Here is a 13194-nt window from a genome sequence, read left to right on the forward strand (position 1 = left end):
AGTACTTAGATGCAATTTAGCAATTCATTTTATAGTTAAAAATGTACATTTTCCATACAAACATTCCAATTTCACAGATAGCTATGGATTTCAATTTTAATAAGATACAGTTACAAAACCCTCAGAATTCTAAATATTTTAAAATATTAAAGAAATAAGGGTAGAAAATGAACTGGACAAAATTTACAGTTAAGGTTAAAGAAGTAACTAGTAAGTCTTATTAGTTTGTTCCTATTAAAAGAAACATTTTACTAGTAATGATGATGACAGTGTGATCATATCCTGAAATGTGTCAAGAATATTTATGTTTTAGCCACAATACTAAGTAATAGTAATTACTACTAAGTATTATTACTACTGAGTATTATTACTCAGTAGTAATAAATATATTAGTTTTAGCAGCTAACGATTACTGACTACTGACTATATACCAAGCATATCACATGTCCAAAGGATCTTTATTACCAAAACTCAAAAAACTTCCAAATAATTCCATCCAACCAATTGGGTTAACCTTAGCATTCTAACTATAGTATTGTTACCTAAAAATAAGTAACATTTATTCAATGCTCCTTATGTCTAGAAATACCAGAGTTTTTTCATTTACTGTCCAAATCGGATATTTGAGAGTAAAAGGAAAGCTAATAATATCACTAAAATTATATAGGCATGTGTATATATATCCAGGTATATATACATATGTATATACACACAATAAAATTTTATTTATGTATCAACATATTGATATTGGTTGTCAAATCTCTAAAATATTCTATATAAAAGTATTCTCAAAAATAAATTTAATTACAACACATTACAATTTTATACAGATACATATATCTCCAAGATAGTAAAGCAAAAATATTCATTATATCGATCATTATCAGAAAGCTAAGCAAAGACTGTAAGTTGAAAAATTGTATTTTGCATTTATTAATATAAACAAGCTGCATTTTTCTCTAATACTGTGTTACTTGCTGTTTTCAGAAAAAAGTACTTTTTTCTTTTTTTTCTTTTTTTTTTTTTTTTGGTTTTTCTCCGGTACCAGGAACCAAACTCACGACCTTGCACTTGCCAGTCAAGCGCTTTTGCCGCTGAGCTAAATCCCCAGCCCCAAAGTACTTTTTTCAATATGAATACATTCTATTTCCTTTATAAAATTGCCTGTAATCTTATTCAAAATTGTATTTGGTTAATAAATTTAAGGCAAAACATCAATCAAGACTTCTGCATAAAGCGCATTATTGTTACTTGATAAAATACTCTCTTAACAGATAATGAAGTACCTGGTGAGCTCAGCAAACTTTGTCAGACGTTTTGTTTTTAATTGTTAAAGCTGATACATAAAAACATAAGAATTGTACATATTTATGGAGTATCATATGATATTTTGGTATGTGTATGTTATATTTTTAAGTCAGGTTAAAGATGTATTTCTTAAACATTTATAATTTACAATGAAACCACTCAAAACGTTCAAAATGCTTCCTTCTAGCTTTTGGAGATATGCAGTACATTATCTTTATCCACTATCAGCTTTCTGTTCAATAGTACACGAAAACTTTTTACTTTTATATAACTGTAACTTTGTATCCATTAATCAACCTTTACCCCCTAACCCCTCCTCTCCATTCTGTTTTTATTTAGCCCAATTATCTTCACAAGTACTCTCGAAGCCAAATCACTTAGAGCAGTGATGGTGCTTTCAATCATACAAACAGCCTACTAAGGCATGCATGTCATAGGTTCACCAACAACTTAAGAGTATCTTCCTTATTTTTACATAGTAGAATTTAACAAATAAGTAGCCTGATCTTGTAAATTTTTCTCCAAAGTTAATATAAAAGTGCAGGAATCTTCAAATTCATTCTAATACAAAATATAAAATTAACCAATTAAAAATAGGCTCTCCATCAAAAATAGTAATGGAGAGTAGACAGGTACTCCAGATGCAATCAGATAAGGATTAAAAATTCTATAGTAACTTGAATCACCTGGTAGTGGTTAACAAAGCACTGCTGCAGACTGAGGTCTTTTACATATTAGACAGCCAAGATCAACTGACCTTGCCTATTCTTGCCTACTCTGATAGTAAAGGGGAGGCACTGAGTTTTTCATTATCAGCATGGAGCTGATAAGGAGACCATCCTCTCAACCCTAAGGAGACCATCCTCTCAAGGAAGTTTCACTTGGAACTACACAGTTTTCAACATTTCACAGGATTTTACATTTCATTTTATAATGTATCTATGTTTGATTACATTTAAAAATAGATTTTCCCCTAATCTGAGTAAAATTCTTGCCCTGGGGAGTTGTAACATGTGCATCTATTCTGTAGTTTCTTCAGCTGCCTAGTAGGTAAAACCTCCAGCTGCAGCAGGACCTCATTTCAAGAAAATTCTGGAATACATTTCCTACATATCATCACTTTTGCACCCTCCAAAAATTATTCTCGGGATAGCCGGAGAAGTTTGTCATATATAATAGCATAAAAGCAGCACCTACATTTTAATAGTGCTTAAGTCTTTATAAAATTGTTTCATTTGGTCTTATTTAATATTTATGTTAAAATATCAAATTCAATCATCATATTGGAATCATGTATCAACTAAATCCTGCTGAAGGCTCTAAGTGAATTTTTACTGTTCTCCAAAATGCAAATGTGCGGTGAGAACAATCACAATAATTAATTCCGTTAAATTTCTAAAGTACAACGTTAATATATTCAATAGGATACAGTAAATGCTTATGCTAAGGTTATCAGGTATGGTTACAATACTTGATGGACACAAAAGCCATGTTCCTCTTAAACATTTTTTAAATTTAAGTGTTATATTCTAACTATGCCAGTACTGTCTTAGGTCAACTTGTAACCACAGAATTACCCAATGGCTATGTATTTCCATCAAAACAATTCTCTTGCAACGCTTTTCTTTTTACTTTTTTTTCTTTTTTTTTTTTTTTTTTGGTACCGGGAATCAAACTCAGGACCTTGTGCTTGCCAGGAAGGTGCTTATGCCACTGAGCTATATCCCCAGCCCTTTTGCAATGCTTTTCATCACAGTGAAACTCTGGGCCTACATGATTTTCACCACGGGGAACTCTAATGTCAGTAGGAATGGTAAGTTATATAAAACTAAATCGCAGGGCATGATGGCTCAAGCCTGTAATCCCAGCACTCGGGAGGCTGAGGCAGGAGGATCGTTGTGAGTTCAAGGCCAGCCTGAGCTACAAAGTGAGCTCAAGGCCAGCCTGAACTGCATACCGAGACCCTGTCTCAAAAAGCCAAAAAAACAAAACAAAACAAAAAAAACCACCCTAAATCATCAACCTATCATGCTATATGCGATAAATCCTTAATACAAAATAAATGGTAAATTTTAAGATAGCTATTCAAGCAAAAAGTACTCACTACACGTGCCTTGTTAAAACACTAATTTGGAATGTGATACTGCTGCACAGCCATATACTTAAGTGCAATATGGACTGTGCTATTTAATACTTTCCAAATTTAGGGGCTGGGGATATAGCTCAGCAGCACAAGTGTCTGCCTGGCAAAAGCAAGGTCCTCAGTTTGATTCCCGAGTTCGATTTCTGTGTTCGATTTCCAAGACCTAAAAAAAAAAAAGAGAGATTGCTACCAAATTCAAGCACAGAACATACAATCAACCCCAAAGAACGCCTCCCAAGAAAGGCAGTAGGATGGGGCTCAGGCGCTGGGCGGGCTCTTCAGAGAAGCACGAACGGCTGCAGAGAGGGCAGGAAGAGCAGTAGGCAACCTCACGCACAGCAGAAGAAACGGTGGCAAAGGCGGTGGGGTCAAACTGGCGATGGTGCGACAAGCTCACCTAGTGCGGACAAGGGCAAGTGGCAGCTTCCTGCCCGGGCCTAGGAAAGGGGCGTCACTATGGGAACGAACCTCCCGGAACGCGAGAATTGGCGTGTCCAGCTCCAGAGCGATACTTACCGTGACCCCCCGACCCAGTTCATCTCTCCAAAGCTTCCCACGGAGACGCCACTAACACCCCAATAGGTGGAGCTCAAACGTCTAGGGTCTGGGCCGCGCTGCTGCTTCAGCAATCCCCCAGACCCTCCGCTAGAGGCGCAACCTCCCAATAGGCTTTGCGCGCCGCTCTACGACCCGAGGCGCGCACTCCTTCCCGACAGCCACTGCGCACCGGAAGCGACTCCTTCCGGTCTTGGGCTTCGAGAACGTTCTGCGCAGGGCCTCTACAGCTGCTGGCAGTGTCCTGACAGAAGTGGGGGAAGCAGTAAGGCTGCAGTCTGGCTTGAATCCCGCTCATCACGGCTTCGAAACCCCTCTAAGGTACATTTAAACACATGGACATACCTGATGTGGCCCCAGCCATAGCGTTTCAAACCATCATCACCGTGATGCTGTTCTGGCCTCTGTTGTCTGTTTCAAGGCGGAGCTGACTTGGAAAAGAACAAGAAGCATGGACAAAGTTACAGATCTCTAACTCTAAAAGTTATGTGTCCGTTACCATGTGTTATTACTAATTCTTTACGTATTCTTAATATGCGGTTTTAATATTTAGTGAAACACTTGTTAAAAGAAACATAGCACTGGAGCCATTTACTGTGTATTTTGTTCATATGAATTTCTGAGACAGCTCAGATCAAAATTTGATACACCTCTGAAGGCCCAAAGACTTTAAACTCCTTACTAGATAAAAAGTAATCCTGAAACAAGAATTGGATTTTACTGTTCATTTTGTGTTATGTTTGTATCACAAAGCATTTTTCTTGCAAACTGTTCTAATGTGACAGAAAAATACAGTAAATGTTTGTTTTTAAAAATTTGATTACGGTAAAACGCATAGCGATTAATTTCCCTCAAAGTATTACCCCTTGCTTCAAACACACTTAGTCCATTGTTCTTGCTTCTTTTTGAAGCAGTTTTGGAAGTCCTTTTTTTGAAGACGTTAATGTCATTAGAAACGAATAGGTTGCATAGAACAAAGTCATCAACCTGTCATGCTTTATATGATAAAATACATAGTATATTTTCTTTAATGTAGTTATTCAAGTAAAAAGTACTATACTTCCCTTTTTAAAACAACAATTTGTATGGTTTTAAGTGCAACTAGAACTGTGCTGTTCTATGATACTTTCCATATTCATGCAAAAACTATGTAATCAACCCAGGAGATTCCCATCCCAAGAGAGACAGTAGGATACGGCTCAGGTGCGATGAAATGTGATCAAAAATACAGTGTATATTACTGCCAGATACCACCTAAAGGAAAGGCCGGCTCATAAAAACATACCATGTGACTTCTGGCTCTTCCCTAAGGTCAAAATGACTGTGAAAGCTAAACTTTTTGGGTCAGTTCAAAGCATCATGGCACCCACAACAGCACAACTAAAGACACTCTGAAAAGAGAACTTCCAGAAGTGCTTTGAAGTGGCAAAAATGATGGAATAACTGTGTTCAAAGCAAGGGGGAGTATTTTCAGGTAGATTAATGACAATGTGATTTTTAGCATAATTTTAAAAAATTTAAACAACTGTACTTTTGATTACACCTCATATATTAGTTAAAAACTAGAACTCTTGTCCCAAATAAATACACAAAGTAAAATCTTTTTCAGTTCCTATGATTTTTTTTTTCCAGTGTATAACCTGTGAATTCATGGTATAACACATTTTCCCTTAAGTCACTGGGACATACCACTTAAAAATAGAATTGTGTCCCAGGGTAGACATCTTGTTTAATATAAATCCTAATTTTTATAACAAAAATTTACTCTCATATATCTATAATTGAATTAGACCAAGTGAATTCAGCATGTCAGAGTAAATTAGACCTCTGCATGGCATGAGTGGCTGTTGGTTTTCAGTAACTAAACCCTGTGTGTCAGCCTCTCTTACTTTCAACATAAAGGAGAGGCTGACCAGTTTGTTGAGGAGTCAAGAACTGAGAGCTGAATGGAACCAGCTCTTGTCCCTGACTAGTCATTGCTTTCCTCCTACTCCCAGGGAGGCAATAGAAGTGGGAAACTAGACTTAGAAAACATTAATATACGAGACACATGTTTTGACAAGATGTTTACTTGGTTTTCCTTCTAAGAAAAGACATGTTTTAGAAACAAGTACTGTATCGGGTAGTTATGTGTGACAGCTGAAATATTGAGCTAGAATCTGCTTCCTCACCCTAGTCTTATTACAAGTTGGTAAACTGGCCTACCTATAGTTCAGTGCTGACCTGTTTGGATCTTGAGTGTTTTTTGCCTGTAGATTCTCCACTCCCCTGCTTTTCCCCTGATGGGGCTGCCCTGGTTGTTTGCCAGTAATGCAAGCCACTTGTCTTGGATGCCAGCTGCTGTCTAATGCAGGTATCCTTCTGTGTACCATGTTCTGCCTGAACATCCTGACGTCACCCCAGTTAGGCTAACTCTGGCCCCTAAGCTGTCCTGCTATAGTGTTTAGCTGACAGGAGATGTGACATAGTGATTAAGATGTACCAATGTAAGCTGTCTTATATCGCTTGTACTAAAAGCTTGATCTGAGAAGTAAAATGTTTTGACAATAACCACTGTGACCCTATTATGATCCTTACACACAGAAAGTCTTGATGCAATGATAAAAATATGATATGGCCAGATATCAACCTTGTGTGAATTTGTCACTCAGACAGTAGTCTGCTAAACTGAATGTAAACAAATGAAGAAACATGCAGTGAGTTTAAGAATATCTGTACTTATCAAAGAGAACATGGTACTTTCTTCGCAATAAACTGAATAATTAAGGTCATTCAACATTGGGCAGGCTTTGTATTCTAGTGCTGAGGTTTGCAAACTTCCCTAAGGGCTAGATAGTAAATATTTTAGTGTCTGTTGGAGCGGCTCTACTCTGCTGCTATGGCATGAAAGAAGCCATAGACAAGAGAAATAAATGTGACTGTGTTCCAGTAAAATTTTTGTAAAAGACAACGAGTAAGGACCTCAAAAAGCTTTTTGTCCTTCATTGTCCAACTCCTCTCGTACACCCAAATGGTTACATTTTGATTTTAGGGCTGTATAACTCCGTGTAAAAGCACAAGGGAGTGTGGAAGTGAAACACTGGTCTCGTTCATTTACTAGTCACCTGATAAACAAATAGGAGTGCATCCGTGCTGTGTTACTGAAAACAACAGATGCAGAGCTGGGAGGTTTTTATTATAAGAAGTGAGTGTAAGGCTACAGTAGGAAAAGGGAGAAGGGCTACAGGTGCAATAAGGAATTATTTTCTGTACTGTGGACAACTTCTCACCTATTTATTTACATACAAGGAACACCCTCTGTTACAACTTATATGTTCTGGGGCCGTATGTAAAATCATAAACAAAACAGGAAAGGAAAGGAAAGGAGAGGAGAGGAGAGGAGAGGAGAGGAGAGGAGAGGAGAGGAGATCCCAGTGTTTAGGGTTTGCTACTTTGCTTTCTGCAGTGCCCCTACCCCATGTCAGTTTCTTCCCTGACCCCTTTTCCTGTTTGCTTTACATCAGTCGTCTTGTCCATCCTCCTTTACCTCCCTGATTTCTTTTCCTTAGTCTCATTACAGCTCTTGCAGATCTTCCTTTCTGCTTGTCTTCCCCTTGTAGTATCTACAGAAAATTCCGTGGAGAGGGGATGTATATTCTGAAACTCGTGCAGGTTTCCAAGTGACGCTGAGCATGCTCAGTAGCTAGGGCAGGTTTTGTTCACCAGCAGCTGGCCCGATTCGACCTCTCCAAAAATAGACATTTGACTCTCTGAACTCCTGTTTAAGGATGTAATTCCTTTTGCTCGCTCCTCATTTTCAAGGTTCAAAGGGAAGCAGCAAGGATTCCAAGGTCTCACTGTCCTCACAGCCAATGAAGGGCCAGCGAGGGAGGAGCCTGGCGCCGCTAGAGCTTCTAAGGAAATCATCCTCCCTCCGTGCAGCGGAGTCTGAGCCCTGCCGCATCTGTCACAGCAGAACAAAATAATCAGACGGTAGAGGAGAAACACTGAAAGCTTTGAGATGCTGTGGCACTTTCTGAAACATTTGCTGAGGGTTCCCATGGAGCTGTTCTTTTAAAACGAGTTCTTTTTGAAGCTGGTTTGAGTAACTGGGAAAATGATACATATGCTGAACGCAGCCTCTGATCGAGTGAAATGGACCAGATCGGGTATTGCTAAGAGGGCTGCCTGCCTGGTGGCTGCGGCATATGCTCTGAAAACCCTCTATCCCATCATTGGCAAGCGTTTGAAGCAGTCTGGCCAAGGGAAGAAAAAAGAAGCTTGCCGGGCTGCAGAGCACAGAGAAGTACTGCATTGCACCGAGACCGTTTGTAAAAACCCTTCTCCGGGAGTGAATGCAGATTTTTTCCAACAGCTACTGGAACTTCGGAAAATTCTTTTTCCAAAACTTGTGACCACTGAAACGGGGTGGCTCTGCCTCCACTCAGTGGCCCTCATCTCAAGGACCTTTCTGTCTATCTATGTGGCAGGTCTGGATGGGAAAATCGTGAAAAGCATTGTGGAAAAGAAGCCTCGGACTTTCATCTTCAAAATAGTCAAGTGGCTTATGATTGCCATCCCCGCCACCTTCGTCAACAGTGCAATAAGGTACCTGGAGTGCAAGCTGGCTTTGGCCTTCAGAACTCGCCTTGTAGACTACGCTTATAAAACCTATTTTACAAATCAGACTTATTATAAGGTGAGCAATATGGATGGAAGGCTGGCAAACCCTGACCAGTCTCTTACCGAGGATATCATGATGTTCTCCCAGTCCGTGGCTCATTTGTATTCCAACCTGACCAAACCTATTTTAGATGTAATTCTAACCTCCTACACACTCATCCAGACTGCTACCTCCAGAGGTGCAAGCCCCACTGGGCCTACCCTGCTAGCAGGACTTGTGATCTATGCCACGGCTAAAGTGTTGAAAGCCTGCTCTCCCAAATTTGGTAAATTGGTGGCTGAGGAAGCTCATAGAAAAGGCTACTTGCGATACGTACACTCCAGAATCATAGCCAATGTGGAAGAAATTGCGTTTTACAGAGGACATAAGGTAAGATGGAAATTACAGTGATGAGTGAAATGTGAGACTGTTTAGCCACTGTAGCGCTAGATGCCATACCATCTGCTGTACTGTTAACGGACCCACTTGCGTAGCATTTTGCGTTCCTCTGATATCTAACCTTGTATAAATAGGTACTTCATTGCCCTTTTAAATCATAAGTTGTTAAAGAATTATAAGTGCAGATTTTACTAAGGTTTCATCAGAATAAAATTCCAGCACTCCAAGAAACAATCTACATAGACTCAATCACTCAAATACAATCAAAATTATCTGAAAGTATTTTCTTAAAATTTAAATCCTACGCAGTAGATGGTCCTAGAACATGGAGAAAATATGTATTTGGAAACTAAGAATAAACACCTTCCTATTGAGACAGAAAATATAGGAGGATATTTGTTGTTTCTTTGCTGTTCACGAGGGGGAAAACTCCATGCTTTTCATGTCTGATCAGTAATGCCCTCTTCTAAGAATTATAGGAGACTGTCTCACAAAATGACATTTCCATTACCCTTAATTCAGCATGAACATTTTGACACAAAAAGGAGGTGAAATTAAATTTTGTTTAGCTTTAAAGAAAAAACTAAAAAGAGTGAATGAATGGGAGAAAGAAAATTCCAGAAGAGTATTTTAAGTTGTATTAAAATTAACCCAATTAAATAAACTTGTAGTGCCTAAAAGTAAACGTTGAAGGTGATGCACGTGGAATGAGTTGGCAAATGAAATATTAAGACATTCTAAAGTCGAACATGGTATTTTTATGATCCAGCAGAATTATTTACTTTATAAAGCATCAGCAGTTATCAGAGTTTTATAATACCAGAACCAACTGGACAAGTTAGGACGTCTACTCCCACTTGAAAATGGGGCTCCGTATGGTGTGTTAATTATGCTGATTTATCATTGTTTTTGAATAATTGAATACAACAGAGTCAATTATGGTGTGCTGTAAGTTTCTTCCATAAAGACAAATTCAATGTTGAATAGTGAAGTTTAATCATATATATGTCATATGTTTATTTTTAGATATTTTTGATGTGATCAATAATAATATGGATCTAACATTATACATGTTACAAAATATCATTTAATGTTAATGTCTTATAATTTTGAAACATAACTATAAATTATATATATATGCATGCTAAGCAAGTGTTGTACCACTGAGCTATATCTCTAGCCCATTTATATGCATTTTATACTTAATTATTTCAAATAATGTGAGTGTAACCAAAACTAAGTAATGACTAATTATAGTATTAACCTGCCTTTATTGGTTGTTAAGACTTGTAAATAATACTATACTAAGTAAAAGTAATATAGTATATCCATTTAATTATATAAAGTCCTCGTGCCTCTGTGGTATATTCATAGCTTATGCTGGATTAATTCTAATCTGTTTCCTCCTATAGGTAGAAATGAAGCAACTCCAGAAAAGTTACAAAGCTTTAGCGGATCAGATGAACCTTATTTTATCCAAACGCTTGTGGTACATCATGATAGAGCAGTTCTTGATGAAGTATGTTTGGAGCGGCTGTGGACTAATTATGGTGGCTATACCTATTATCACTGCAACTGGCTTTGCAGATGGTGGTAATGACATTTACGCTTAATATTAAATATGTGCCTAGTATTGTTTCTCGTGGAGGTGTCAGTGATAATGTTAGGTGGGTAAAACTGTATGTTACCAGTGTCTCAAGTTTTAGTGGTCAGAAAAAAAATGACAGGCTTTGCAGTGTGCAGTAAGGAGACCAGTAACTCAGAGGACCTTTCCAATTCTGAAGTAGTTTAGAGGTCTCTGATAGTGTCTCTAGTATTCGGCTTTGAGCAGTTTTAACTGTACTGCCTGATACAGAATGGTTTGCTCGCTTACATGTGTCCTCAAAACAGTTCCTCCAGAAAAAGTGTAAAGTACAACCAAGAAGAACGTGTTTCATTCTTCATGTCCCATGCATTTAATCTATAATATTCTATAACTGAGTTTCCCCTAATTTTTGATTTGAAAAGTTGGTTGAGTACATTAGACAATCAAGAATGTTGTTCCAGAGTTCTTAAATGCTATGGTGTGAGGTCTCCTCTACTTGTAGGTGGTATAGATAACTTCCTATGTAGCATGATTTGGTGGTGTGGTTTATAGGGGTTATCAAGCTATAGTTGTCCAGTTCCACCCTATCATTGCTGCAGCAGCTTTTACCAACATTTTTCATCCTTTGGAATAACTAAGAAAGAAGAGCAAAGGAAACAATGTTAAAACATTGGACAGGAGCTTGGATCTTAATTGGCAGGAGTGGAGGGGAATTACTGTCACCTTTCCATGTGCATTGGTTCATATCCAAGAATTCAGCCTATCACAGATCAAAAATATTTGGAAAAAAAATGTGTCTTTAACAAACGTGTACTTTTTTCTTGTCATTACTCCCTAAAGGACATGGTAGAATAACCACTTCCACAGTATTGATATTTGTATTAGGTATTACGAGTAATACCTAGAGATGATTTAAAGTATGTAAGAGAACGGAAGTTGTGTGTAACTACAACCCCATTTTATATAAGGTACTTGAGCTCCTGTAGATTTATTTTGTTGTTGTTGTTTTTGTTTTTCATTTTTCTTCCCCTACCAGGAATCGAACTCATGACCTTGCACTTGCCAGGCAGGCTCTTTGCCACTGAGTTAAATCCCCAGCCCCCAAGCACCTGTAGATTTGGTATCTCCAGAGGTTCCCCTTTCCTGGTGGATACTAAGGATCGCTAATGAAGTAGCAGTGTTTTCCACTGTTGGTCCAAAATAAAATATCATCTTCTCTCTTTAAAAGCCGCTTGAGCAGAATTGGGCACAGTGTTGAAGGAACCAGACAAAAGCACAGGCTTCGTAGCAGGCAAGAGCTCCGTTTAGATCTTGGCTGCTGCTCGTCCTGTTTAGATCCCCTGAGTCATAGCAATGAACTCTCCAAGCCTCAGTTTCCTTAGCTGTAAAATGAGAATCAGAAAGGCTCCTTCAGAGAACTATTGTTTGGATTTAAAGAATGATGTTTATAAAATACAGAGCATGTTGTATTTGATGTATGGTGACAATTATTAGGTAGAAAACAAGAGAAGAAACTGCCTAAACAAAAAAACAACTGGAAGAGGGGAAAAGAAAAAAAGGAAGGGAAGAAAAGAAGATATGTATGTATACACACGATAGCTAAGGTAATGTATGCACAAGATAGCTCAGATAATTGTACTACCAAGTTCTATCAGTTCATTGAAAGGAACAGTTAAGTGCTTATGTTGTTTGATCAATTTTGCATGCCTGTACCTGGTAATCTGAACAACTACTTTGAAGATAACAATATGCAGTATAGTAACCATTGTTAATTTCCTATCATCTGTAATGATGAAATTCTGTATGGTTTTATTGTTTTCTTTTTGTCTCTTTGAAAAAAAAAGAATAATGTAACAGAGCGCACACTATTTTTATAGTTATTATAGTGATTAATATTTATTTGTGTAGGGTAAGCTAATAAAAACAAGTTAAATTAGAGTTTTTTTCAATATTTTGAAACAGTAATTCAATGCTTTAGCATTGTAAAATTTGAGTCATTCTTAATCTAAAACTGTTCATTTTAAGTGCCGGATGTGGTGATGCACACCTGTATTCCCAGCAATGAGGAGGCTGAGGCAGGAAGATTGTTGCAAGTTCAAGAGCAACCTGAGCTACAAAGTGAGCTCAAGCTTAGTCTGAACTGCATAGTGAGACCCTGTCTCAAAAAGACAAAAAACATGTTCATTTTAGTACGTTATGATTGGTCAGTTCTTCTTCATGTAAGCACTGTACACATACCAACCATACTCCATAACTAAACTTTTTAATAGAAGCATATTTAAACCACTGGGAAAATTGAATTACATCTGTTTGTGTATTTCCAAAATTCATCAAAAAAGTACCGTTAAAAAGTTTATATTGAAAAGGTATTGTTAGTAATAGTACTTTAGACATAAACCCTTCATGGTGAAATAAATACCTTTTCAAAAGAGTATTAGAGTAAAAAAGACACTTAAAAGCCTATAGTTTTAAGATGTGTTTCTCTAAGAAATTTGACACAATATTCATTAAAATGTTATTCATTAAAATACTAGTTATTGAAGCCGGGCGTGGTGGTACATA

General features: G+C 37.6%; 2 protein-coding genes across 7 annotated transcripts in view; one reads left to right on the plus strand and one right to left on the minus strand.

The window, feature by feature from the left end:
- The window catches only part of LOC102029312 (chromosome unknown open reading frame, human C12orf40), an 86759-nt gene that overhangs the window by 36586 nt on the left and 36979 nt on the right, over positions 1-13194 (minus strand). For 3 of the 6 annotated variants that reach the window (XM_013505953.1, XM_013505954.1, XM_013505955.1), the window contains one exon: positions 4352-4433. Coding sequence is in view for 1 of the 6 variants with exons in the window: in XM_013505952.1 (XP_013361406.1) it covers positions 3968-3990 (23 nt within the window). In the remaining 5 variants the exon portion in view is untranslated. Of the gene's footprint in view, positions 1-3967; positions 4234-4351; positions 4438-11741; positions 11936-13194 lie in introns of those variants that run through there. The other 3 variants (XM_013505956.1, XM_005407103.1, XM_013505952.1) reach the window with 3 other exon arrangements.
- Positions 4227-13194, plus strand: part of Abcd2 (ATP-binding cassette, sub-family D (ALD), member 2) — a 51903-nt gene continuing 42935 nt past the window's right edge. The window contains exons 1-3 of the mRNA XM_005407101.2: positions 4227-4327; positions 7808-9038; positions 10460-10640. Coding sequence (XP_005407158.1) covers positions 8103-9038; positions 10460-10640 — 1117 coding nt within the window. The 5' untranslated portion in view covers positions 4227-4327; positions 7808-8102. The remainder of the gene's footprint in view (positions 4328-7807; positions 9039-10459; positions 10641-13194) is intronic.

Source organism: Chinchilla lanigera, unplaced genomic scaffold (genome assembly GCF_000276665.1).
Source record: "Chinchilla lanigera isolate Chin_1 unplaced genomic scaffold, ChiLan1.0 scaffold00104, whole genome shotgun sequence".
In the NCBI taxonomy this organism is placed as follows: Eukaryota; Metazoa; Chordata; class Mammalia; order Rodentia; family Chinchillidae; genus Chinchilla; species Chinchilla lanigera.